At 41.7% G+C, this 27,692-nt stretch overlaps 2 protein-coding genes across 5 annotated transcripts in view; one reads left to right on the top strand and one right to left on the bottom strand.

The window, feature by feature from the left end:
* The window catches only part of Cdca2 (cell division cycle associated 2), a 45,050-nt gene extending 22,265 nt beyond the window's left edge, over positions 1–22,785 (bottom strand). Inside the window, exons 1-11 of one of the 4 annotated variants that reach the window (XM_027390262.2) lie at positions 22,692–22,785; positions 22,145–22,208; positions 21,876–22,049; positions 20,119–20,270; positions 11,866–12,016; positions 10,076–10,263; positions 8,303–8,375; positions 4,779–4,978; positions 3,236–3,305; positions 2,467–2,699; positions 785–860 (exon numbers count right to left, since the gene is read on the bottom strand). In XM_027390262.2, coding sequence (XP_027246063.1) covers positions 785–860; positions 2,467–2,699; positions 3,236–3,305; positions 4,779–4,978; positions 8,303–8,375; positions 10,076–10,263; positions 11,866–12,016; positions 20,119–20,270; positions 21,876–22,049; positions 22,145–22,208; positions 22,692–22,778 — 1,468 coding nt within the window. In that variant the 5' untranslated portion in view covers positions 22,779–22,785. Of the gene's footprint in view, positions 1–784; positions 861–2,466; positions 2,700–3,235; positions 3,306–4,778; positions 4,979–8,302; positions 8,379–10,075; positions 10,264–11,865; positions 12,017–20,118; positions 20,271–21,875; positions 22,050–22,144; positions 22,209–22,422; positions 22,645–22,691 lie in introns of those variants that run through there. The other 3 variants (XM_027390264.2, XM_027390261.2, XM_027390265.2) reach the window with 3 other exon arrangements.
* A 657-nt stretch (positions 22,786–23,442) lies between these two features.
* The window catches only part of Kctd9 (potassium channel tetramerization domain containing 9), a 31,803-nt gene continuing 27,553 nt past the window's right edge, over positions 23,443–27,692 (top strand). Inside the window, exon 1 of the mRNA XM_027390266.2 lies at positions 23,443–23,597. Within this exon, the coding sequence (XP_027246067.1) occupies positions 23,550–23,597 (48 nt within the window). The 5' untranslated portion in view covers positions 23,443–23,549. The remainder of the gene's footprint in view (positions 23,598–27,692) is intronic.

Below are 27,692 nucleotides of genomic sequence, written 5' to 3' on the forward strand. Positions count from 1 at the left end.
AAGGATCAGGAAAGGGAGGAAACATGAATAAAGGTTCACAACCCAAGTACTCATATCATGGCTTTGTCAGCCAAGTCTGGTATGGCAGAAAAATCAGGAAAAATCTTTGTCTTATCACAATTGTAAAAGACATAATGCTCGGAGTCAGCCTGATCTACAGAGTGAGTGCCAGGACAGGTTCTAAAGCTACACAGAGAAACCCTGTCTTGAAAATAAAAACAACAGAAACAAAAACAAAAGACATATATTTGAAAGTATATACACTGAAAATGCCATGTTAATGGTAAGCAAAACTTTTAGTCATTTAGGAATGTTCCTTACAATCCAAATTTTGTCAGTTGTGCAAATATAGATGAAAGTGTATTAGTGATCCTTAACAGGCTGAGATCTACAGCACTGTGTACATCAACTTGAAGCAGAGAAAATGCATGTAAGTTAAATGCAGGTGATTACAAAGAATGAGACTTGCAATAGAAAGAAGTGGTAATTTTTCATACACAGTATTTGGTTTTCTTAAAATCAAGAAAATACTGTTGTTCCACATGAAAAATTTAAGAAAAGATTTAAGTTTTATGTACTAAGAACAAGAATTAAGAGGCTGGGAAGACAGTTCAGTTGGTAAAGTGCTCATTGAGCATGAGGACCTGAGTTTGGTGAGCAATCAAGAGAATTTGCTGCTCTTCTAGAGGACCCAAGCTCAGTTTCCAGCACCTACATTGGGAGACTCACAATTGCCAAACTCATACCCACACAAATCCCCCAACAAAAGATAAACACACGATACCTGGAAGAGTCTCAGAGAATGAAGATTTACTAGGACTCAGAATTGCAATTGGTATCTGAGTTGGTTCTATGTTTTCCTAAGCAAAGGGAAAAAAAAGTTCAAATTAGATAATCTTAAATTCAGTGAATATGTAAATGGTGTACTCCAAAGGAAAAAATAAGGCCTTGTTTTGGTAGGAGGAATTATAAGCACAAAATGAAAAGAAAAATCAACAGAAAATGAAAAGTTCTAATCAAAACAAAGATAACATTATAACACTGACCGGTTATCTTCATAATGCAAACATATTTGTCAACTGCAACCACTCCGAATAAGGGGTCATATTAATCACTGACAAACTATTTTTTGGTTTATTTAAAATCCCATTGTTTAACTTCTACAAAGAAAAATAAAGAAAAGCAATAGAAAACACCATCTAGTATTATAATATTTTTCAATGAAATTCATGTTAAGATGGCAAGATACAGATTTCAAACCCTTTCCACACAATTGCCAGTGAAATAGCAACTATTGTTCATTTATAGATAAAAATGTTAATCTGAATTCCCCTTTCTTACCAGTTGTTCACACTGTTTTGATATTTAATCAGAAATGCTGAATTTCACAAATGCCTTTTCTGCATGAACTGAGATGATCACATAGCATTCTGTCTTATAATCAATATTGTATATAATCAATATTGTCATTTGCTTAAATACGTGGCAGACTTTCTTAGCAAAATTATGACTCTGTGGGAAAGTTTTAGTGACAATTTAAATTTCTTTAACATGGGCTACTGAAACAATGTATTCCTTCTTGACTAAAGGTTGATATCTTATGTGTTTCAAATATTGTAACTGACTTATCTGAGCTGCTAAGATGACAGCATGAAATTGTTGCTAATCCCCAACTGTCCTTGAAAACTTATTAGGATATAGTAATGTCACCTCTCCCCTTCTTGACAGTGGTAATTCCCCTTCACCCGGTCACATTAATCTGATTGAATGTTTACTAAAATGTGTTTACCCCTATATTTTAAAATACATTATTTCAGTTCTAAGGTGGTTATTTCTTTCATATTTTAATGCCTCAGACATCTGAGCATCTTTTCTTAGGGATACAAATAGGTATCTTACAACCAACAGCACTTAGGTCCCATGAAAAGTACTATCTGTAATTGGGAGAAGTCTTTTTTTTTTTTTTTTTTTAAATAATTTATTTAACTTTATTTGATGTGAAGGTATCAGATCCCCCCCAAACTGGAGTTACAGACAATTGTGAGCTGACATGTGGGTGCTGGGAATTGAACTCGGGTCCTCTGGAAGAACAGCCAGTGCTCTTAACCGCTGAGCCATCTTTCTAGCCTGGGGGAAAGTCTTTTTTAAAAAATGTACAGAAGAGATTAAGCTGGGCAATAGTGGCATATGCCTTTGATCCCAGCACTCAGGAGGCAGAGGCAGGCAGATCTCTGTGAGTGTGAGGCCAGCCTGGTCTAAAGAGTGAGTTCCAGAACAGCCAGAGATGTTACACAGAGAAACCCAGTCTCGAAACAACAACAGTAACAAAAAGTTCAAGAGAGATTAAGATGTGGCATGTCATTTAGTCTACCTCATAATTTCAAATCATAATTTTCATGTAAAAAAAAAAAGTGAGGCCTGATGGAAATAAAAACAAGCTTTTTTTCTATGCCTTTCCCCACTTACAAGATTCTCCTCACTGTCATCAAAATTTGGCTGAAGTAACTGCTCATGAACTGGTGACTGCAGGGGACTGGCAGCATTTAAGTTTCTTTGACGCACAGGTGTTCCTCCTTTACACAACGGAGTATTGGCTGGTAAAGATTCATCAAACACTTCAGGGCTTAAGTCCTCTCCAAAAGTAACTCTCTTCCTCTTCTTCAGATTCAGGAAGCCTGGTGTTTTACAGTTTTCTCTACCTAAGACAATAAATGAGAATGTTAAAAAATTAATCTGTTTTTCTTATCTAAAAAGCATGTACTAGAATGTTTGAATATGGTATATTCAGCTGCTACTTGTATAATAAAACAATTTGTAGAGAAAATGCAAATGGAAGAAAACCATACTTTCAACTAAAATGGTACTGATTTTTAAATGTTACTTATAATTATTTAAAGTGTCAATAAAATTGGAATATCTGAAGTTCTCTACAAGTTGTACCATTAAGTAAAAATTGATAGGCAAAATTATAACTTCTTTTTCTGTATGTGTGACACTGGGGATTGAGCCCAGGACTTCAATCATGTCAGGTAGATGGTCATCCACTGAGCCACACCCTCAGCCCAAGATCAATTATGAGGCTCTACAAAGACACTCTCCCTCCCCGTTGCTCTCCATTCCCAGGTAATCTCAGAAGCATAAAGCAGGAGCAGACTGTAAAAAGTCTAATATACTGCATTGAGTTCTAAAAAGAAAATGATACCCTTATGTTTAAAAGTAAATATAGACAACATACCTGCTCTTTGTTCTTTGCAGTTTGAAGGATCTGGGATTAGATGAGACCCACTATCATAGAGGATGCATTCCTAATCAAAACAAACACCAATCAAAGGTCCTATGCCTCCCATAACATACAAAGTCACTAGAAATTGTTTTGTAGAGTACCTTTATTTTCTTAGCTCTTTTGGCTTAAAACACCATGCTGAAAAGGCCCAAGAAAAAAATCTAGGTTCTCTTATCATTAATCATTTAATGTTTATTTTTATTTTAAGTTTTTGAGTGTTTTAAATGCATATACAAATGTATACCACATGTCAGGTGTCTGTGGAGGCCAGAAGAAGCCACTGGACATCCTGGAGTTACTATTAGACAGTTGTGAGCTGCCACGTGGGTGCTAAAGAAGTGGCCCGGGTCCTCTGTAAGAGGAGGAAGAGCTCTTAAACTGTTAAGCCATCTCTCCAGCCCTCGGCTTCCATATTTTATTTAATAAACAATATTGTGGGCCCAAATTAGTGAACAGAAATTCCTAAGTATGGGTTAAAATTTTCATCCCATTTTTGATCTAGCAAACTAAGTGAGTGGCAAAATTAAAGTGTATTATATCAGAAGTCAGATCAGGCATATTTTACAATGGTTTGCACATAAGAACTGCACTAAGGTAAAAAAAAAAAAAGACATGCAAGGTAAATGATACTAAGAGGGAGCTTTGTCTCATGCCTGGGAACAGCACTTTGAATAATGGAATTTCTTGCCTGAATATCCATATTTTTGAGGATGAAGTAAGAAAGAAGTTTCTGTCTGTGCTTATCCCTAAGATCATAGAGAGCACACTATAAAGGAAGGGATGTTATAAATCCACAGGCAGAAGAACCTTGCAGAAGAGAGGCAGGCCTGCAGGTGGGATCAAAGTCCTGGTTAATCACCACCTGCATTTCAACCTCACTCAGAACCCCTGCCCAGTCCATGGTTTTGAGTACTATAACCAGTGAGAACAGCACCTGCTCTAAGAATAGTTCTGCCACAAACAAGACTCCTAATCAGCACGCTCCTGAGTTAGTCCTTTCTTCTGACCAGGGAAATATATATCCCATTCTGCTAGAAGGGGCTGAGGGTACAAACAACGTACTATCAATGGATATGTGCCAAAGCTGCTGAAAGAACTGCTCAGAACACGCTACCTAGTTCCCAGCACCTTCCTCCTGTCTTAGGTTACTACTCTCACAGAAACATAGATGACTGAAGAGGAGTGTTAGACCCACATGTTTGGAATGGATAGGAATTGCCATGAACTATTTGGCAATGCAATTTGTTATAATTTGGATGAACTTTTACATGAATACAGTCTACCTACATTAAATTCTAAATACCAATGTAATATTAATTTAAAATAGACCAATCTCAGAATAGTATTGTGAGTTAAAAAGAAAAGGAAAACCAAGTGAGGACAATGCATTTCCTTCGACAATGCATTTCCTGTGACATGTGAACTTTAGTTACTGGTCTGAGGCAAAATGACTTGCTGCCCCCCCCCCCCTTGCTTTAGGAAACGTAACTCTTACCTTTCCATTCTCTGCAAACAGCTTACCAGGTTTCTTCAACACAGAACGAAGCACAAAAGTCTTAGAGGGAGTGCTGCTCCCAAACACAGGAGATGATCTGATGGCAGGGGCTGTGTCTGCGTTCACTTGTGCTTCAGGTGTGTCTAGTGGAACAGCAACAACTGACTGTGTGTCCTCTACACAGTCAGCAACTCCAAGTCCTTCAAGGGGAAAGCGAGAGGAGATCACCCAAACCTGATTCTTCTAGCACAAGATTCTCACCACACTTGCAAAGATTGTAACAGGATATTTAGAAACTCAGTCAGTAAGCCTGGAGCTCAGGAGATGGAGGCAGGAGGATGGACAATTTAAGGCAGCCAAGGCTATACAATGAGACACTGTTGCACAAACCAGGTACTAGCGGTATAGTTCAGTGATGGAGTGCTTGTCTAGCATAAGCTAAATTCAATCCCTAGAAACATAAAATAAAAAAAATTTCAATCCTAACACTCCCTGTTCAGGGAGGAAATGCCAGAGACTTCATTTGGTCATTGAAGGGACCAGCTCCCCTTTAGGCAGCCATAACAGCCGAACACATGCTTGCCATAACCTTGCCTTGGTCACTTAGAGGTCAGATGCCTGCCTCGTGACAAGGAACCAATCAGAAGTTAGCTGGTGGCGCTATGCTTTACGACCCTGGGTGTGCTTTTATGGACAAGAGCACAGCAATGAAGCACAAAGCATAGCAACCACCCTGGGAGGGCCTATGGGCCATAACAACCAGTTGGCCAATCAACACAGGGCAAGCCCTCCAAGGGTGGAGGCACACCAATAGTGAGCCTGTGCGTACCCCTAGAAACTCCCCTTACGCTGCCCTATAAGATCTCTTGGGAGGCCCCAGGAGCTGTCTTTTGCGAGCCATCCACCATGGCGGGTGGGTGAAAGACCCAAGCTAACATGGGGTTAGCTCATTAAATTAAATTACAATAAAGCCTCATGCAGTTTGCATCAAGCTCTCGAATCTGCCTGGTGATTGTGGTGACCGCGAACATGGTCTGGGACGCCGGATACCTGAGTTTTCTGGGGGTCTAACAGTCATGAACAGAAAACAGAGAAGTAGCACTGGCCATACATGTTAGTATATACCTATTACAAATAAAGATAATAGGTTTTTGGATCCCACAGAAATCTGGGTCAGAGGGTAGCAAAAGATTAGGAATAAGCCTTGGAATACTCCTATTACTTGCAACATAAAACTGATCTGAGCCAAATCCTGATAATGAGCCATTTTACTACTCAAGATGGAGACATTTAAATATGTAAACACAGTGGAAGAGGAGTAATGATGAGAGAGATTATCAGCCCAAACAGAAGTTGCCTTGATGAACGTGAAAGCTCCACATTGGCAAATGCAGGCAGTCCAGGTAAACTGGGATTCTACTCAGTGATGTAGATGCAATCTGACTAAAATGAAAAGAACCCTGCATGACACACACACACTAAGCCATCATTGGTGCTATATGTAACACATTATAACCATCTAAATCAGGGGCTCTCAACCTTCCTAATGCTGTGACCCTTTAATACAGTTCCTCATGTGCTGACCCCAATCATAAAATCATTTTTACTGTTATTTCATAACTATAATTCTGCTACTGCTATGAACCATAATGTAAATATTTTTGGAGATAGAGCTTTGCAAAAGGGTTGTGACCCACAGGTTGAGACCCACTGATTTAAATGAAGAACAGCAGCAAGGGAAGGTAGATGTTTAACTATGACTGCTAAGGAGTGATGTCATGTAAAGTGACTACACAGCAGTGCAGAGGATCAAGATGTCAGAAGTCGGGAAGGCCAGGGAGACAGCAGGTACATTATTTAGGCTCCTCTATAACAAACAAACATTCAATTTAAATTTGTGTTTGTATGTGTGCAAGAGCACGTACGTACAGGTGCCTATGGAGCCCAGAAGCCTAATCTCCTGAAGCTCAAGTTACAGGCAGTTGTGGACCACCCGATACGGGTATGAGGAAGCACTGAGAGCCTCTGGGAGACCAGCAGGTGCTCTTTATGGCTGAGTCATCTCCTCAGCCCTAACAAAGCTTTGTAGTCCATCTGACCCATGGGCAGAGTCATCAAATAATCAGCACAAAACACTAGACTACATTAACAAAAGTCCCACTGCTCACAGCACCTTCTTTCCCTATTCATGCCAGTACGTCTGGGTAGGATTTAGTGGGGGGCTAAGATGTTCCCACTTCAGATGGATTGAAGAGTGATGTATCAAGTAAAATGACACTAAGTCTCTTGAGAACAAAGCAGAAATCTGCCAAGAAGGTGGTAGAGTACCTTATTTTACCTAGGTGACAAATACACAATCTGTCCTTGTACCTTATCTGTGCAGGAAAAAATCCACCCAACCATTAGGAAGGTTGAGAAAATTAAAAGCCAGAGCAGATATTCACAATAAAAAAAAGTTAAACGTTCATTTAAAAGTTCATTAAGAGGATAAACAAACAAAACAAAAAAAAAAGAGTACAAATAGACCAGAAATAGTAGTATATTTTCCTCTTAAATTTAAGGAAACATTTGATGGTTTAAAGCAAAAAATGGTATGATGGGGGATGTCCTTCTGTATTTATGTTTCTCTTATTGGTTGATGAATAAAACACTGTTTGGCCAATGAGGCAGGAAAATAGGTGGGACTAGGAGATGAGGAAAATTCTGGGAAAGGTAGGCAGGAGCCCATCAGAGACAGGTGCCATGTAGACCAAAAAGGAGTAACAGGTCCAGGCATTCTCTGGTAAGCCAAGACCATGTGGAAATACATAGATTAATAGAAATGGGTTAATAATTAAGAGAGAGAGCTAGCCAATAAGAATCCCTAGTCATTAGTCAAAAGATTTATAATTAACAAAATATACTTGCTAATAGTCATAGGCCCTTATTTTATCCCTGTTCTCTCCCTACTAAAACAGGATCTCAATGTTTCCCAAGTTAGCCTTGAACTCTTAATTCTGCTTCAGCCTTATGAGTGCAGGTATTACAGGCATGTACCACCATGCATTGCTAGCCCTATCCTTATCCTATTATTATAGTAATATATATTATTTTGTTAACATACTACTATCCCACCAGTTTGGAAGTGCATCAGTAACTTTACTTTAAAAATTAGAAATAATTTATTGATTTATTGTACATCTGTATGATGTTAGTTATGGGGGTATACATGTGACATGGAGTGCATGTGGAGATCAGAGGAGAGTTTGTGAATTCCCTCCTTCTACCATGTGGTTCTAGGGATTGAACCCAGGTTGTTAGGTTGGAAGTAGGCACCTTCTTTAAGCCATCTAGCCCACCCTAATTGTTTGTCATATCAGAATTAAAAAAAAAAAAAGTCATAGCACAATGATCCCAAAACATTTTGCCTACCATCCCTATAATACACAGAACTGCTTTCACTCATTTCAGCTTATAGACACACTCATCACAAATGTCTATGAATGGGGCAATATACATTTGCACTAAGGAAAATATATACTTACCATGTGAGGTCTCCATGAGCTCTGGACAGGGAGCAACTAAACAGCCAGGCTGGGCTGGACCAATGTCAGATGACTTCTGGGAGAAAATATGAAAGAATAAAAAGCACAACATATTATTACTAACAGTACTGCTAATAACACCTTCATGGAGATTTCAATAAACATTGTGGATGACTGAAAATCTGTTGTTCAGTTAGTCTCTAGCCAGCAAGGGCAAAGTGCACAGGGAACTAAAAGCAGAATACTCATACCAACTGCATCCTGAACACTCCACAAAACTATTTTCAACCCTGACTAAAAGTTTATGTGATTCATTTTTATTGCCTATTGAAGCTTAGAGAGCTGTGCTATCTGCTATCCTCTGGAGAGGAAATTCTCAAAAGCATGGCCACATTAATTCAAAAATCATTTCTCCTTTGTGATTTATGTCCAATGAATCAAAGTTCTGGAAAGAAACAACCACTATTGCTTCTGCCAAGTGATCATTTTATATTACCTTGAATAAAGCAGAGGAAACTGAGACCGTAAGCCAGTCTGCAATACAAGCGGTTCTTGTGTTACAGGGATTGTAGACGTGTTTTGGGATCATTGTGCTATGACCATCTTTTTTATTTATTTTTTTCCCTGCTATCACAAAGAATTAGGGTGGGCTAGATGGCATAGAGAAGGTACCTACTATCAACCTAAAAACCTGGATTCAGTCTTTAGCATCTACATGGTAGAAGGAGAGAACCCACATATAAACTCTCCTCTGACCTCCACATGCACTCCACAAAACTCACCGGAACTAAGGAGTCTCTAGTGACTAGCCAACATGCCACTAGGTCAGATGTAAACTGGATCTAAGCAGCAGCGATGGCATAGACTAAATTTCATCCGTTGGGTTGACAAGATGGCTCAGCAGGCAAACACTTGTTCTGCAAGCTGGATGACCAAACTCAGTCCCCAGAATCCAAACTGGAGAAGAACTAACTCTTGAGAGTTGACCTCTGACCTCCATATGTGCACCTGAACCCTTTCTTCATCTCTCAAACAATAAAACTAAAACATAGTTGTAGTTGTGATAGTGTCAGGGATGAAAGTAAACCCTCTGATCACAGAGTGAAGACACAGAGAAGAAGAAAGAATATACAACTGGCTTTGCATCCATAGCCGCACAAGTTATCAAACCCATTAGCATTCTCTGTCCTACTTTAGTAAAATTCACGTAGGTTTGTTTTTCCAGAATCCTGACAGATGTTATGTTGTCACAATCCACAAAAATTCCTAATGCTACTTGAAAAAGGTAGAGGAATAAAGACGAATTTTAAGAGCCTGCTTCTCAGGCAGTCTTAGAACAAACTAGGTAGGCAAGTGTGAACAGACCTGGACAGGTGCTCCTAGTTTCAGCAACTGATTGATACTCCAGGTAATATCTAAATAACCTGCTCAGGAACTTGTGCTCCCTGGATGGACAAAAAAGCCATCTCAGGGTACAACTAAGACCTATAGTCCAACCATCACTATGTAGAACACCTCATGAAGAAGACCCTCGGGCTTTATCTTCTCATAAAAGTAGCCAAAAGCAACCCATCTTCCCAATCGGCTTCTAAAGCAATAGACAACAAAAGTCACACAATTACACATAGGAAGCACACAAGCACACACATACACACTTTTAAGAACCACAGCAACAATACGGTGGAACTAGGAACTAATATCTTGGTCTCTGACGGTCTTCAAACTGCCCGTGCAGAAGCCACAGCTCTGTTTTTGTGTGGAAAGCACAATTACCTCAGCAAGATCTGCAGAGGTGCCTATAGCACAGGATTGGTCGGCGAGCATCTGACCACACACCACTTTCCCTTTGGCACTGCTGAGGTGGTCATCAGGGCTGTTTTGGGAGGATATTCTCCGCCGCTTTGAAGATGAGTTTAGAGGGAACCCAGACTGCTGGTATTCAACAAGACCTTCTTTTTTTGCTGTATGCACAAATCAAAATTAGAAACAAAATGACACGGGGATAAATATTTTCTTTTACATTTATCATTTAAAACATCATCCATTATATTAACTTAATGCCAATATAGTGTTTGTATGTAAATCCTCAATGAAAACAAAAACCTGTTACCCCCATTCATTCAAAAAGGCAAACAGAAGGTGGGAGTGGTGGCACACACACATAGTGCCAACACAAGGGAGGCTAAGAGACCAGAAAGTTCAAGGCCAGCCTGGTCTATAAGCAAATGTGAGAGCAGTGAGGGTTGCACAGTGAGCCTAGACAGGGCTGAGAGGAAAGCAGTGTTGCTTTCACTTGTCCATCTTTATTTTGGCTGCTGGGAGCAGCTCCTGAGTGATATGTCCTCTTCAAGTGCCCTCAAAACCAGCTTTGTGACCTGAAGACTAGGGTCTCTCCTCCAAGAGTCCTCTAGGGCTTCAGTTTCACATTGGGATTGACCAGGCACCCAGCCTTATCGACTGGGCAGCTATCAGATTCTCAACTGCTTCAGGGTACAGTCAGCAGCTGCTACCTTATTCAGCCCATAGCACACAATCTAAAGTAACAAATCTCTGTGGCAACAGATAGCCATTCCATAGGTTCAGTTCCTCTGAGAACCCTCAGATAATACAAAACACATGCTGCCAAACCGGAAAGAAACAGTTATATCCTAATAGTGTTCTAATTTGATTGTACTTGATTTTTGAGGGGAACCCCCCCAAAAAAAAACCAAGAAACAAAAAGAAACACACAACTGCAATATGTTCACTTATTACTATATACAAAAGGATTTGAACGACATCATGATTATAATAATGAAGTAAAAAAATTTAAAACCTAGAAAACAATTCAAGTAATAGGTAAGTTACAAACTACAAATTAGGACATCTGAAGGGATCCTGTACCATGGAATAGATGGACTCTGTTAAGTAATTAGAGTATAAAGTGCCAGAAAAACAGGACTGTAAGAGAGCCAGTATTTTATCAAGTTCTGGTTTTAAAGTACTTTGTGACTGAAAGTCAAAATTATTAAAAATTAACAAAATGAATTATATAGACACAGAGAAGAATACAGCAGACTAACAAGGCATTGATTAGACTGGACAAATCTGTGGTTAACGTCAGGGCTAGATATGTGCCATTCACAAATGTTTTTGCAAAGTTTAACAATAAGTTTATAAAAATCAACACAAGCCTAAGTTTGCCAAAAGCCCTATTTGAAGCCTCATAGGAGCTATTTGGTATTGGCCCTTTAAGATTCAGAACAAGTGTAACTATGGAAATAAAGGTATAGTCTTCAACAGAAACCACAGGGCCTGGGTGGGACTTGGTTGTAAAGCACTTGTCTAATACATTCGAAGCCCTGGGTGTGATCCTTAGCATCACTAAATAACACAGATAAACTAAAACAAAATCCTAAAACCAGAAATCCAGATTTCTATGTAAATACTGCAAATTTTAGCTATTAGTCTCCATTTACAACTATGCTCTGGAAAAATTGCTTTTACACTGTGGAAATGAATCTTTTGTCACAAAGTTTATCTTTATACACAAAAGTCAACCTTGGCCAATCCCTTCTACTCACTCAAATTTGATGTCTTAGACTCGCCATCTGCCTTTGAGGCTGCGGGACCACCAGCCATCTTTTCAGTTTCCTGTACTGAGTGAAAAGCTGACCGGAAAGCAGCCATTCGCTCTTTTAATGCACTGGCATGTCGATAGAGTCCCGGGCTACCCTGTGAAATGCAGAAAGCACAGGAGAATTATAAACCAAATGGCCTCTTAGCTGGGCCTGCCATCACCGACTCCAAAACGAAGCACACGAAGGCTTATGAAGACAAATTAGTGTGACAGAGCCCCTCTTCCTCAGAATCACACATTTTCTGTGTGAATATTTTATGTGCTCCTCTGTTCCTGTTTTTTAAAATCTGAGCAAAAAAAGAATAGCTTAGTGGTTACCAAGACATATACCCAATATGCTGGCAGCTATTGAACCAGGCTAATAGAAACTTAAAATGGGTAGCAAGTGTTTTCATAGAGGCTGCCCACCAAATACTTATTATTATTATTATTATTATTATTATTATTATTGTGGGGGAAGGAAGTGGTAAGGGGCTTAGGACAACCTTGGCAGCCATCACCAAAATAGTGTCAACAAAACGTTATGAAGGGGAAGAGAAAGCAGCTCAGAACAATTGTGTGTGAGGAGTCAACCTCAGAGCTGGAGAACAAGGATGAAAGAGGCAGAGGGAGCCTATGAAAAAGGCTCTGAAAAGCTGACAAAGGCTGCACCGAGCATATACAGTGAAGTGATCAGCTTTATCAGCACACTGTTGCCAGCACATAGATGATCTCCACCCTGGGAGACTACGACAAGACAAGGATGACCCTTCTAGTTCCAACACACTCTTTTTACATCACTCCTGTCTCTTCCTGGCTAACTTCCTAACTTAGTAAGAGATAGAGGACACTTACTTCCTTAGGGCCAAAAGCCAACCATTCACTTCAGACACAAACACAGATGTACTAGTTCAGATCTTAGAGACCCTGCCCATGAGGTTCTACACAAAGATAAAAATGAATTTATACTACTAGATAAAGACAATGACGTAAAATTATAAAGTTCTGTTCATATAAAAAATAAACTACTGATCAAACACTTTATCCAGGCTGCTTTTTCTTTTATCTCAGGCCACTAACATTTCTCCTAATAAAGAACCTGTGGTAATTTTAGCATTCTAACCAATAGGCAACAGGAAAGTAGGGAAAAAAAAGCTACCTCTCTTTACGATATCATACGGAGAGAAAGCTGTTAAAATCCTGAAGTCATGCTTGGTGATCTGCTCTTATATATTTGATTCTATGCTCAGTTAAGCAGAGTCATAAGACACACTGCCTACTACATAATAGCAGAACATTTTAAACTAAAATGTACTTGATGATGTAAACCTTTATGACATAAACAGCACATAACATTCCCAATAAGCTTGTGGGAAACTCATCTATGTGACAAAGATTATCTTAGAGGCACACAAATTATCTTGAATGTGCATTTCCGTGAACTCATTTGAATATAACAGGGCTGATTTACTATCCCAGGAACTCTGAGCACTTGGGAATGCTTAAACTAAGTTTCCCTAGTTAAACCTATTTCCGGATATAGAGGAAGAAAACAATGTTTGTGAACAAAGTAATGAAAACTTCTGTCATGCGTTTGTCTCATGAATTGTGTTGGTAAGTCACATTCTTTCCATGTACAGAAAAACTGTTCCAGGTACTCAAGGCCTCATGGGTAGGGTGTGGGTGTGGGGTATGAATGTGAAGTGATACCAAGAGTGAGGATGAAGAACACAATAAGATGTTATGGAGAAAGCACCAATATGTTGCTTTGGTTATTTAAGAAAGAAATATCTGAAGTGGCATTTGAATTGAAACCACAACAGAAGTGGTTTGACACCAAGGGAACAGACATACAGCAAAAACAAGAGAAGAAGCCCTCAGGAACAATCAGAAGAAAGCAAGCCTGCATGCCCACTGCCTGGAGGAAGCAGGGATGAGGCCACAAGTAGACAGGGCTCCGACCAGCAGAACAAAGATACTTCAAAAAAGTAGACAGGTTTCAAACAGCAAACATGGGAAGCTTAAAGCAGCAGAGGCAATGATGTGATTCATTCTAAAATACCTCTTTGATGTGTGTAATAGTGGGTGGACTGGAGAAAAGGAAAAAAGGAGACCAGCTGAAGATCCTGGCAGGAAGGATAAATAATTTCAGATAGGCCTTTGAAACGCAGTCTAAGTTGGATGGTCACCCTAAGGATGAAAGGACCAAGGATGACTAAGAGGCTTTTGGCCTGAGTAGGCTGGATAAGGTGCTGAGAAATATAAATCTACTTTTCAGCTTTAGCTAGTATGCTGGCTAATCCTGATAGTCAACTTGCCAGGATTAGAACCACCGAGGAGACAACCTCTGAGTGTGTCTATGAGAACATTTCCAAGGCCGGATTTGAATATGGGTTGTATCATCCCATGGGTGGGGCCCAGACTAAATGAAGACAAAGGGAGTGGGACACTAACATTCATCACTGTTTCCTGACTGTGGATCCAATGTGACCTCAAGCTCCCTCCACCATGCCATTCCCACCATGATGGATTGTACACTAAAACTGTCACCCAGAATAAACTCTTCATTTTCTTAAGCAGCTTCTCTCATGTGTTTTGTGACAGCAATGGAAAAAGTAACTTCAGCTAGGGTATGCTCTGAACCCTTCTTTGGACACTCAGAGTGACTACACAGGCAGGTGGTCTCTAGGTCTGGAGCTCTAAGGATCTCAGCTGCAGACATTTCAGAGTCATCAGTACATGGGTGAAGCTCAGAGCAATTAGAGATCTAGGCACACCGACACTTCTGAGGAGGAATCAGCAAATGAAACAGAAATAGCCAGTAACATAGGAAGAAAACTGGGCCAACATGCAGTCCTATAACCCCAATGAGAAAGTGTCTCAATGTATAAACACAGCCAACGCCACTGAAAGTCCAAGAGTGTAAAAGTAGCTGGCAACAGCAAGAAGACGGCAGGGAGCAGGGCAGGATAGCTTATGCCTGTAATCACAGCAACTGGAGTTTGAGGCAGGAGGATTGAGTTCCAAGCAACCCTGACCCATGCTGAGACTGTCTCAGTATCCCACCAAAAGGATGGATGGCAATGGAGTATGTCAAAGAGGACAGGCAGAAGCAGTTTGGCAGAGATGGGGCACAGAAAAGGAATGTGGTGGTTTAAATGAGAAATCTCCCCGATAGGCGCAGACATTTGAAGGTGGTTCCCAGTGGGTGCCACTGTTTGGGAAGTTATGGAACCTTTAGGAGGTACAGCCTTGCAGGAAGTACACCAGAGGAAGCAGTTTTCGTGAGAGCTTACAGCTTTGCCTGGGTTCAAGTTTGCCTTCTCCATCTTCTACATGTAAATAAAGGTATGGTCTCTCTCTGGGCAGTGGTGGCACAGGCCTTTAATCCCAGTACTTGAGGAAGCAGAGGCAAGTGGATCTCTGTGAATTTGAGGCCAGCTTGGTCTACAGAGTGAGTTCCAGGACAGCCAGGGCAACAGATAAACCCTGTCACAAAAAAATCAAACAAAGAAACAAACAGCTGCCATGCTTCCCATTATGGACTGTCATAGCAACAAAAAGTAACTAATACATAGAATGAGAACACTATGGTCTGGAGACCCAGACCCAAAGGAAAAGAAAACACAAACTAGCACACAGAGCCATAATAAAGCAATCACTCGAATGATGGGGAATGTACTGTGTATGTTTATCTTATTGATTGTTAAACAAAATATTGTTTGACCAATGAGACAACAAGTAGATAGGACTAGGAGTCAAAGAGGATTTTGGGAAATGTAGTAGAGAAGTGATGATCCAGGCAGAAAGTGACATAGCAAGGAGACTCATACTTAAGCGAAGGAGAAACAGGAAGGGCTCTCTTTTCCCCTCTGCTCCTGTTCCAGCGGCACGATGTGATCCACCAGCCAGGAGGAACGCCAACAAGGCGTCCGATAAGTCTTATAAAATATATAGATGTATGATAATTCAGACTGAGCTAACAGATGAGGAATTTTAGTCATTGGCCAAGCAACATTGAACCTAATACAAGTTTCTGTGTATTTATTTGGGCCTAACTCGGGCAGGTGGTGGGGCTCAGACAGCTTTTGGTGGAAAGATTTATCGTAACAGAATGGTGACAGAAGTGGGATAACTCCATGCCCCAAGGTTCCCAGAGAAAGAGGTAAACCTGCCGCCACAGCTTGCCCTGTCGGGCTGCTGAGTGGCATGGGAGCAGCTTCCATATGCTCGCGCCATCCCGGCGCTTCTGGGGTTTAGACGTGACACTCCCGAGATGATAAAGACAGATCCAGATAAAGAAAAACTTCTAAAGGTTTACACTACATTTAAAAACATATGTGGGCTTGTGAGAGAAAAAGTAACAGTAGGAAATAGAGTAGCCAGTTATAGTGGCCAATGCTGGTAGCATTTGCTAAAGAAAGCAGAGGCAGGCAGATTTCCACAGAGAAACCCTGTCTCAAAAAAAAAGAAGAAACAAAAGAAAATAAAAATAAAGTAATAAAAAAGCCGCAAGAGATGAAAAATACACAAAGAATCTGGATACTAAATGCTATACTGCTGTCTTTAAATTGTTTGATTGCTGAGGAAAGAATTACTGCTGCTAAAATACATTTGATTATAAATGCTGCTAAATTAATCCAACTTATACATTTTAAAAATGCTTTGACTTCAAAATTTAAGTTTAAGGACAGGCTACTTAAAAATAAAGGTTTTGCTTGTATTTCCACAGAAAATCAAAAGCTGTTGATTCCTTCCAGACTAATATGGTTTGATCAAGCAAGACCCCCTGAAGCTGAGATGATACAGCCTTACAGACTACAAAAACAAGGACTTGGTCAGGTTTTTATGTTTTATCATGATCCCTATGGTATATGAACATCTTCTCCAATCAACAGAAAGCAGTTTAGAAAGAATGACGCCCATATTCCCAAATATTGTTTATAAATGTTTATTTTCATTTAAATGGGGTTAGTTATAATGATAATGAGCATAGTCCATCTCTTTTTAAAGAAAGAAAAGGAGAATAGGATATAGGAATGAATACTTTAAATTGGTAAAGATTTTCATTTATTGATACAACTTTAAGGTCAATTTTGTGATATGTATATGCCTCCTCTTGTGTAGGTATTGTGTTTATACAGATCTTTTACTTATAATAGTCAGAACTTTTAATTAGATTAGTTAGGTTTTCTAGATTTACAGAGATGTATTTGAGATGGTTAGTTATTCTTCAAACCTTTCAAAGACCTACAGAAATATGGCATTTAAATGGTTTAGGGTTTTTCTTGGCAATAAGACACAACTGCTCCTGGCACACCAATTACGTCAGAAAGGAGGATGGGCATCAAAGAAACTCGTTATGGAGTTTGCTTTCAACATGGCAAGATTAGCCATTTGGGCAAGAAACTGCTCTTGCCTGGACTGTCTGTTGCTGTATAAACTGGACATACAGGACCCACAAAAAAGTGACTACTGAACTTACAAAACAAGACAGTACTAAAGGGTTCCTGTTAAAATGGAGAAGTGTGCCAGACACACTGTGGCCTATAGGCTAAAGATGGATGCCCCAATGTTAAAGAGGAACTTTGGGTCACTGTCCAGGTAGCAAGAAGTCTCTGTCAATTCTAGAGTTCATATATTATCCGTCTGTGGTCTTTGACAGATAGTTATGGTTATAGTTTTCTTCAGTTATTATAAAAGATAAGTTACCCTTTTTATTTAGACAGAAAAGAGGAGATGATGGGGAATGTACTGTGTATGTTTATCTTACTGATTGTTAAATAAAATACTGTTTGGCCAATGAGACAACAAGTAGACGGGACTAGGAGTCAAAGAGGATTTTGGGAAATGTAGTAGAGAAGTGATGATCCAGGCAGAAAGTGACATAGCAAGGAGACTCATATTTAAGGGAAGGAGAAACAGGAAGGGCTCTCTTTTCCCCTCTGCTCCTGCTCCAGCGGCACGATGTGATCCACCAGCCAGGAGGAACGCCAACAAGGCGTCTGATAAGATAAGTCTTATAAAATATATAGATGTATGATAATTCAGACTGAGCTAACAGATGAGAAATTTTAGTCATTGGCCAAGCAACATTGAACCTAATACAAGTTTCTGTGTATTTATTTGGGCCTAACTCGGGCAGGTGGCTGGTGTAAAGCACACATGTGGCGGTGGGGCTCAGACAGCTTTTGGTGGAAAGATTTATTGTAACACTCGAATGCTAACATAACCAAGCTACTGGGAAGCTGGAGAGAAAGGGAAGTATATGAAGAAAGAGGGCTAATTTTTCCACTGTCCACTGTGGGGAGTGAACCCAAAACACAGAAGTAAACACCAACAGAATATTTATTAAGACATTGAGAGGTGAGGCTAAGAGAGATGGCTCAGCACTGGCTGCCCTTGTAGGGGACTGAGGCTCAGTTCCTAGTACTCACCGTGCAGAGCTCACAACCCAGGAACTCCAGTGCCAGGTGATCTGACGCCCTTTTTTGACCTTTGTTGGCACCACACACATGTGGTGCACATACATGCATTTTATTTCTCAAATAAAATCTTTAGATTCAGGAGCTGGGGAGCTGGTTCAGTGAGCAAAGAGTTTGCAACACAAGCATGCGGATCTGAGTTCATATCCCCAGAGGCAATGTAAAAGCCAGGTATGATGACACATGTCTGTAACCCCAGTGTTGGCAGGTTACACAGAGATAGGCATATCCCAGAGACTGGCTGGCAAGCCTGTGTAGCCAAGTTGGAAAACTTCAGGCTCAGTAAAGAGACTATCTCAAAAATTAAGGCAGAGTGCAATGGAGGAAGAAACCAGATGTCAACCTCTGGGCCATACATATACGCTTAGACCCAGATACACAGAAACGAGTCTATCAGCCTACTCTGCAGTGCGGGACACCTCTTACCTACAAGAGGTTTTGTAACAGCATGCACTGATTATTTGGAAAATACTAGTTTTCTGAGCTACTCACTTTCCAAAAAGTGGTTCATTAAAAAAAGGCAGTATCAAAGTATTTTATGTTATACCCACTGCTCAGTCAAGAAGTTGTCAAGTGTAGTCACAGGTACATGTTTTCTAAAATCATAATTTCCTCTTAAAATGCAAACCTTTTTATTGGTAAGACAGGGTTCAGTTTCTGTGGTAGATTTATTGCCGATTCCTGGCATTTTCAAGCCTGACAAACCATAACTTCTCTATCAGTTGACCCATCAAACAAAAATGATGTTCTATGAAAAAATAGCCAGGTCAGCCCACACAACTCAATCATACACATTTCTAGAAGCTTATCAAGTGCTTCATGTAGACTTTCCACTTCATTACATAAAATATTTGAGGAATGGGATGTAGCAAAGTTTGTCATTATTAATGCTTCAAAGATATTTAATAAAACTATTATTATTTCCTGTGACTGCCCAGCAAGTACTAATATGATGATAGTGTGATGCCATGCTAAGAGGCCAGTAATCCCACTCACCACTAGTTTTGCATCCTGAGTATAGATATCAACACATTAGGGGGGAAAGGCAAATAACATTTAGTAAAATTAGAAAAACAGTTGACTTCATGGGCCTTCCAAAAGAGATTCAGGAAAACCCAAGGTTCTGTTGTAATTAATAGGCAAGAAATTGTCTCCTGCACAGACCATGTTGGAAAGCAGAACGTGGTGGAAACAACAGAAGTGAATTATTCCAGAGTAAGAGGTCAACATCATAATGGATGCCCTTTGCAGTGCTAAGTGGGACCTATATCTTTCATAACAAGCCTTCAATTATTTGACCTTTTAGGGGCATGCAAAAACTTGATAAAAATCTGAAAAACAAAGAGCTAAATACACTAGAAGATAAGCCATTTGTTCCTTTTTTCCTTCTCTGCCCAACCAGCAGTTATGAAAACACTAGAAATACAGAGAAGCCACAGGAAGAAAAACACTGTGGGTGGGGAACTTTCCTCATTCTATGAAAATTTTACAAAATAAAAGCCCCTGCAGAAAGTCACAGATCCACTAAATCTTACCATAGCCATACTGGGTATCAGCACATGTTACCTCATAATCCCTGTATTGAAGAGACTCCTGTATTCTGCAAGACACAGAAAGCAGTCCACCCCCAACCCAAGATCCAAACAGAGCAGTGCCAGAAAGCAGAACCCTTGAATAGAAATAGAGTGAAATATTTCCTTCACAAAATTCATGAGATACGTCAGGAAATATACCTGAAAGGGGGAATTCTGAGTCAACAGAGATCTTGCAGCATTCTTTAGGCTTCGCTGTTGAGCAATGAAACGGATCAGGCAATTTGTTTCCGGAGAGCCCCGGACACCAACTGTAGAACGTCTCCTGGTCTTCTGAAGGGAAGCTGACTTTCCTGCAACAAAAAGCCCTCACAAATCAATGAAAAATTGCAATGGTCAGTAATCGTGTCCTAGGTGAGTGATGGGCCACCAAGAGGGAAAAAACAGAGTAAATATATGTTACAGGAAACTAAACAATTACCAGCAAAATAGCTCATGTATAAACAGTTGGATAGAGACTTTCACTTGACTACTGATTCAATTCACCTTTCAAGATCAGCACTTGGCACACAGAAGACTATGAATACTCTTTTAGTTTTCATTTGTGTCCTATATCCCCAATACACAGAGAGGGCAGGGGTAACAACTTGATGCTAAGAATCTCTTCTTGTTTATAACATAAACCATGCACCTATACCATAGTGCACTGTGGTTTCATCTACTGTGGTCATCCAAACGGAAAACAATGCATGGGGCCAGTGGAAAGCAATTCACAAATTAAAATAACATGCCATTCCGAGCAGAACAAAATCCACTGTCTAACAACATCTGGCCCAGAATGTCCATGATCCTTCTGAATGTAGCGCCTGTGCTGAACATATTACATACCTAAGGCCACTCACTGGCTATCTGGGCTATAAGCCAGTCAGGTTCGCAGGAGTAAGCAGTACTTTACTGTGGCTAACCCAGTCTCAGGAGCAATGATGCCAGCAACTCAGCTATGAGTGCTTCTTTTAAGTGACAGCAGGTATCTAAGCAGAGAAAGAACACTTTGTGGCGGTCAAGTTTGATTCTAAACTAACTAGCTCGATTAGGGCATGTTTCTGAGAGCCTACTCACAGATGAGTAGGCCACATCTCTCTCTTACTGTGGCTAATTTATAAATGAAGCACAATCATTGGTACATATGTTTGCATAGCAAAAGTCAGTATCTGTAAGCTTTGTGATCTCCAGTTCTAAAAATTTACTAGGACTCTTGGGAGACAGCCCCTATGTGGGCAGGGTTGGTGAGACTCCTGTATTCTGCTCTTAGTTTTTCAAAATAATCCTTTTACTCTGAGATAAGCTGCTTAACCTTCAGCATATCATCCTGAATTTTGCTCATGCACCTAAAGCACACAAAAATGAATCTAGTCACTTACGCAATAATTCTGAATGCAGAGTGCCACACTGGCTTAGCCTAATTTACGCCTCACACAGTATGGTGTGACTGGCTCCTCCAGTGCCTCATTATCCTTCTCTATGATTGCTGTTCTATTACTCTAAGACCTCCATTCCCGTACTTCTTTATCCATCTAGGTCAGATCTGACATGTGAACTTCATTTCTGAGGTTGAAGGAAATCAGCCTCTGGGTCAATTTTCTGTCTGTGAGTTTTGAATGAGGTACATAACCTGTCAGGGTTATCCTTTCTTAACTGCCTTTCAACTTCCTCATGTTTGTATCCAGTGTTTTCTAGGGTGGGCTCAGGAACACTGTCTTTTTGGGAGTTCTAGACCACTTTGGTCCCCTCTGTATATAGTGAACTGTGATGGCACAGAAGTCTCCACAAACAAACAAGTCTGCAGGGCCGGTATAGACACATACAGCAAGAAAGTCAGTCAGTATAGACATGTGCAATGGGGCCTAGTATAGCTATTTTTAAACTTGAAAAAAATGCAATACTAGAACTCCTCTTACCTGAAGGGGTCTTAACAAAGCTTTCAGGGGTGATTCCCAACTGCTCTACGGTTATCGTGGAGAAGTTCAAAGGTGACTTAACCGTAACGGGGGTGCAAAGATTAGGAGTCGCGTCTTCTACACGCTTCTGAGGCGTCACAGACTTTCCGGTTCCCAAGATAAAAGAGGCATTTCCTAAAAAATGGGCAACACATTGTAGGGCTAAGGAACACAATCAAGGCAGACACTCAAATCTTCCATCTAACGAGGGTAACAAGTCACCAACGTACCAGAATTATTAACGACACACTCCCTGGCTTCAGAGGGCTGCTTGTCGTGTGAACTTGCATCCATCTGGAGATGGGGGAGTTAAAGACAAGAATAAAAAGTGAGAAATAATCCCACTACATGTAAAAAAAAAATGCGACGGAACTCTAACGAAATCCGTACTAGGGGTACACCTTGGGAAAGAATTCGGGGCGTTCTGGTGGAAGAAGTGCTATTGACTACACAATACTGACAAGTTGGGGCTTTTCATCCTTTGATCCCGGTCGGATAACAGACGTACCTCTCCCGCCCGAGGCCCGCAGGTTCCCACAGACGACGACGACAAGCGTCACGCAGGATTCACTTCAGAAAGCACCAGAGACAGGCTCAAGAAATGACCCGGGTGGGCCTCCTGCAGGCCGCCGCACGCCTGGACACACCACGTCCTGGAGAAGCGAACTAGCCTCACTACCCGCCAGCAAATTCAAACTGAGGCCACGCCCCCGCGGAGGGATCTCTGCGATTCGCAGCCTACGTGAGAGAGAGCATCCCGCTCCCTCCAGTCCTCACCGTCACGCTCTCGGACGCCGCAGGGAGACCTTCGTGTATCCCGGGAGAACTACTGCCAGCCCTGAATGATCCCCTAGCGAGACACATCTGCGGCAAAATGGTGTCCTGGGGACTAGCTAGGCGTTCTGCGGAGCAACACATCAGTTAACTGATAACCCCGCCCCTAACCTTTGGATTGGCTGCTGCAAACTTCGAAAATGAATCATTAGACCAATCATGACATAACCGCAGGATGGCTAGTCTACCCATTAGCCAATCCCGACACCAGCCGTTACCTTGGTGGGTGGGATAGTAGGAGGGGTTAAAGCAGAGCAGGGCGCTGACTGGTATATGGGACTTTAGCGTCCGGCCTCTTCCTTAGACTCCGACTCTTTATGCAAATGAGTTGCCCCACACTCCTGCGTGCGCCTGCTCAGTAACGCTTAGAGCCACCCTTTGCCAGTAGGTTTTGCTCTGATTCGCTGATATTCCTGTCCGTCAACCAGTCTTCAGCCTCTCTTTCCTCCCTCCGCCGACTGGCGTTTGTCTGAGCCCACCCCTCTGCGGAACTCTTATTGGCTGAATGCTGGCCGGCTCCGAGCGTTGATTGGCCTTGCTCAGTGTCGGTCTTGGCGCGGTTGGGGGAAGGGCCGCTCGCAGGCTTAAGGAGCCTAGGGGCGGGGTGGGAAGGAGGATCGGCCAACCCCGGGGTGTGGGACTGAGAGTACGTGCGTGAGGAGTGTGGGGCCGACCAGGAAGGTGGCGAAGGGCGGAGAGTCCGGGTGGGAGGCGGGAGGGGTCTCGCGGGCGCGGAGCGCGGCGGGTGGCGGGCCGGGGGTGAGGGTGGCGGCTCCCTCAGGACCCGGCGCGGGCGGCGCGATGCGGCGGGTCACGCTGTTCTTGAACGGCAGTCCAAGGAACGGCAAGGTAAGCGGCAGCGGGGGCGCGACCCGGGGACCCCGACAGTTTCCCGGCAGCCCGGCCACCGGGGCTCCAAGGCTGTCACCTGAGCGGCGGGCCGAGGTCCCCTCCCACCTTCCCGCTGCACCCTCCTGTCCTTATCGGTGCTGAGTAATGCTCAGCCCCGGGGGGAGGCAGAGATCACCGAGGCGGGTGACCCTGGCCAGGTCGGGGGAAGAAAACTCCAGCGGACAGAGTTGAGTGACATCCTCAGAATAGGTACCTGGTCTGCAATGCTTCCCTTCTCTTTTAAGGTGCCCTGGCCCCCCTTCCCTGCCACTGTACAAAACTTTTGTACACGTTTTATTGTGTCGCCTTGTTTGGGTCACTTGGAGAACGGTGACAGCAGACCAGAATGACTTAATTTGACAGTAGCCTTAGCTGCGTATAGGCCTCCGTGGAGGGCGTGGTGCTAAATATTTTTCCGATGTTGCAGCAGCCTCTTGCCCCACCCTTGAAAGTTATTCTTTGGAAAATGTGGGCTGTTGCTGGCGGACTTGTAATGTGTGGTTAGATGACTGCCCCACACAGAAGTAAGCCTATTTAAAGTCTCAGAAGTAATGAAGCCTTTTAAAGTTTAAGTTCAAGGTACATTGGTCCCACTCTATTAATTGGCCAGAATACTCTTAAGTCCTACACGTATACATAGCATGGGGGGGTTTCAACTTCTCTGCAGTTTTGAATAAACAGACTCTGGAAAACTGAACCACAGTGAGGTTTGCTCTGCAACTTTGTTTTCTTAAAATTTGCTGTTCATACAAAAATAGTCTTGGCATAAGCTCTGCCAGTGCTTCAGAAGTATGTGCCGCAAGGGTTCTATGAGTTCTGATCATTAACTTTTCCTTAACCAACTCTGTAGTTGGCTGGTTTTCATAAAGTAAGTCTATGTGGTTATTGAGAGATTTGGTATATCCAGTATTGATGTAAACTTTCACCTGTGCTGGTCTATGTGTGGTACTCCATGAAGTCTCGTGGATAGAGGTCCTTATAAATCCTCAACTCTATGTCTTCTGAATCCACTGAAGCTTATTGTCTAAAAGTTAAGTGAGTTGCTCTTTGTGTATTATTTAATTTTTTTTAAACTTCTAAAAAGTTTTGAACTTTGGGTTTGACTGTGAGTTTCCAATTTAAATCTTATTTACTTAAAATCTTGAAATCTCAGATGATTGGGGAAAGCACATCTCAGATAATTGTATGTGCATAGATTTTACAAAGATGATAAAGTCTGAACTGAAGAATACTAACATTTAATAATTAAAAGAAACTATACCTAGTACTTTCTACTAAGCTAGAGAACATATGTTCTAAAGCTGTTTCCTCTCCTTTTAGCTGATAGAAAAATATTAAAATGACTCTTATTTGACAAGATCACCATACTGCCTTTATATGTACACAGATGGATATGTAGCATATACATAGCAACTATATTTAGTAAGGGTTGTCGTAAACATGACATGGATGCTCATTAAAATAGTCCTAAATGAAGTGCTGCTCTGAAATAGTTTGGTTTCCTGTCTGTAAAGTAGAATATATCATTTAGATTGTCTCCTTTCTTACCTAGTTTCTATTTTTAATCCCTTAGTCATGAGAATAATCTTCTCTTCCAATGAGTTTCCCTCTTACAGCTTGTTTTGTGGTTATGAGCTGTGAGGTGGAAAGGCACAGATTTCATCACCATGCATGAGGATAGCAACATGCATTTTCTGTTTGTGTAACTGATAAGTGCTCTCAATGTTGTTGAAAGAGCTGGTTTCTCCTAAGTAAAATGAAATATGGAGAGCAGAAGATGACCCATTGGGATTTAGGAAGGGATGTATGTTATTTATGTTTTTACTTAAAACAAAATAATTTTAAAATTTGGCCTTCCTAATCTGGAAAAGCATGAGGGCCTTTAGTCACTGAACTTGTCAAGCCAGTCTTGTTTTTTTCTAGAACACAGGCCTACACATGTAAATAGGTTGATAGCCAGTACCAGTTGGTTCTCTTTGACATATGATATATAGAAGCTTTTAAGTACATTGGAGATTTACATCATTCAGTCTTAATTGAATTAGCCATCAACTATGCCAAGTGACTAAAAGATTACTTCAAAGAAATTGCAGATTGAAGCCAGTATTAATTATGCAGGTACAGTAAACATTGAGAAAGTGGCAAAGCTGACTGCTTTTCATAGCATTGGCTATAAAGTTAAAATAATAATAATAATAGGATGTCAGAAGCCATAGAGTGCCATGTTTTAAGATATTATTTGAAATTTTACATAATAACTGCTGTTAATAGTCAATTTCTTCCTTAGGGTATATTGTTCTTTGAACGATTAGCCAGTGGTCCGAGGAGGTCATTCTAATTACCAAGATGTGAAAAAAAAGTATTTTCCTGTACATGCAGGCAAATGGTCTTGAGTTGTTTTGTTCTGTTTTTCCTTTGCCTTAGTTTTTAAAAACTTTTTGGCTCAGAGGTTAAAAGCATTGCACAAGCAGCTTGTGTGATTCCACCAGTAATTCCAGCCCCTGAAGGCAAAGATGAGGGATCCCAGGAGGAAGCTGGCTAGCTAGACTGGCCATGGTGGCAAACTCAAGGATCAGTTGAGAGTCCCTGCCTCAATGGATAGGTGACGAGAATGGGAAGAAGACTCCTCAGATCAACCTTTGGCCTCAACATGCACGTGCACCTGAACACACACATGCCTATATACCTGAACATACAGGTGCATGCACACCTGAACACACACATGCCTATACACCTGAACATACAGGTGCATGCACACCTGAACACACACATGCCTATACACCTGAACATACAGGTGCATGCACACCTGAACACACACATGCCTACACACCTGAACATACAGGTGCATGCACACCTGAACACACACATGCCTACACACCTGAACATACAGGTGCATGCACACCTGAACACACACATGCCTACACACCTGAACATACAGGTGCATGCACACCTGAACACACACATGCCTACACACCTGAACATACAGGTGCATGCACACCTGAACACACACATGCCTACACACCTGAACATACAGGTGCATGCACACCTGAACACACACATGCCTACACACCTGAACATACAGGTGCATGCACACCTGAACACACACATGCCTACACACCTGAACATACAGGTGCATGCACACCTGAACACACACATGCCTACACACCTGAACATACAGGTGCATGCACACCTGAACACACACATGCCTACACACCTGAACATACAGGTGCATGCACACCCGAACACACACATGCCTACACACCTGAACATAACAGGTGCATGCACACCCGAACACACACATGCCTACACACCTGAACATAACAGGTGCATGCACACCCGAACACACACATGCCTACACACCTGAACATAACAGGTGCATGCACACCCGAACACACACATGCCTACACACCTGAACATACAGGTGCATGCACACCCGAACACACACATGCCTACACACCTGAACATAACAGGTGCATGCACACCCGAACACACACATGCCTACACACCTGAACATACAGGTGCATGCACACCCGAACACACACATGCCTACACACCTGAACATACAGGTGCATGCACACCCGAACACACACATGCCTACACACCTGAACATACAGGTGCATGCACACCCGAACACACACATGCCTACACACCTGAACATACAGGTGCATGCACACCCGAACACACACATGCCTACACACCTGAACATACAGGTGCATGCACACCTGAACACACACATGCCTACACACCTGAACATACAGGTGCATGCACACCTGAACACACACATGCCTACACACCTGAACATACAGGTGCATGCACACCTGAACACACACATGCCTACACACCTGAACATACAGGTGCATGCACACCTGAACACACACATGCCTACACACCTGAACATACAGGTGCATGCACACCTGAACACACACATGCCTACACACCTGAACATACAGGTGCATGCACACCTGAACACACACATGCCTACACACCTGAACATACAGGTGCATGCACACCTGAACACACACATGCCTACACACCTGAACATACAGGTGCATG

The sequence above is a fragment of the Cricetulus griseus genome (assembly GCF_003668045.3).
Source record: "Cricetulus griseus strain 17A/GY chromosome 1 unlocalized genomic scaffold, alternate assembly CriGri-PICRH-1.0 chr1_1, whole genome shotgun sequence".
NCBI classification, from domain to species: Eukaryota; Metazoa; Chordata; class Mammalia; order Rodentia; family Cricetidae; genus Cricetulus; species Cricetulus griseus.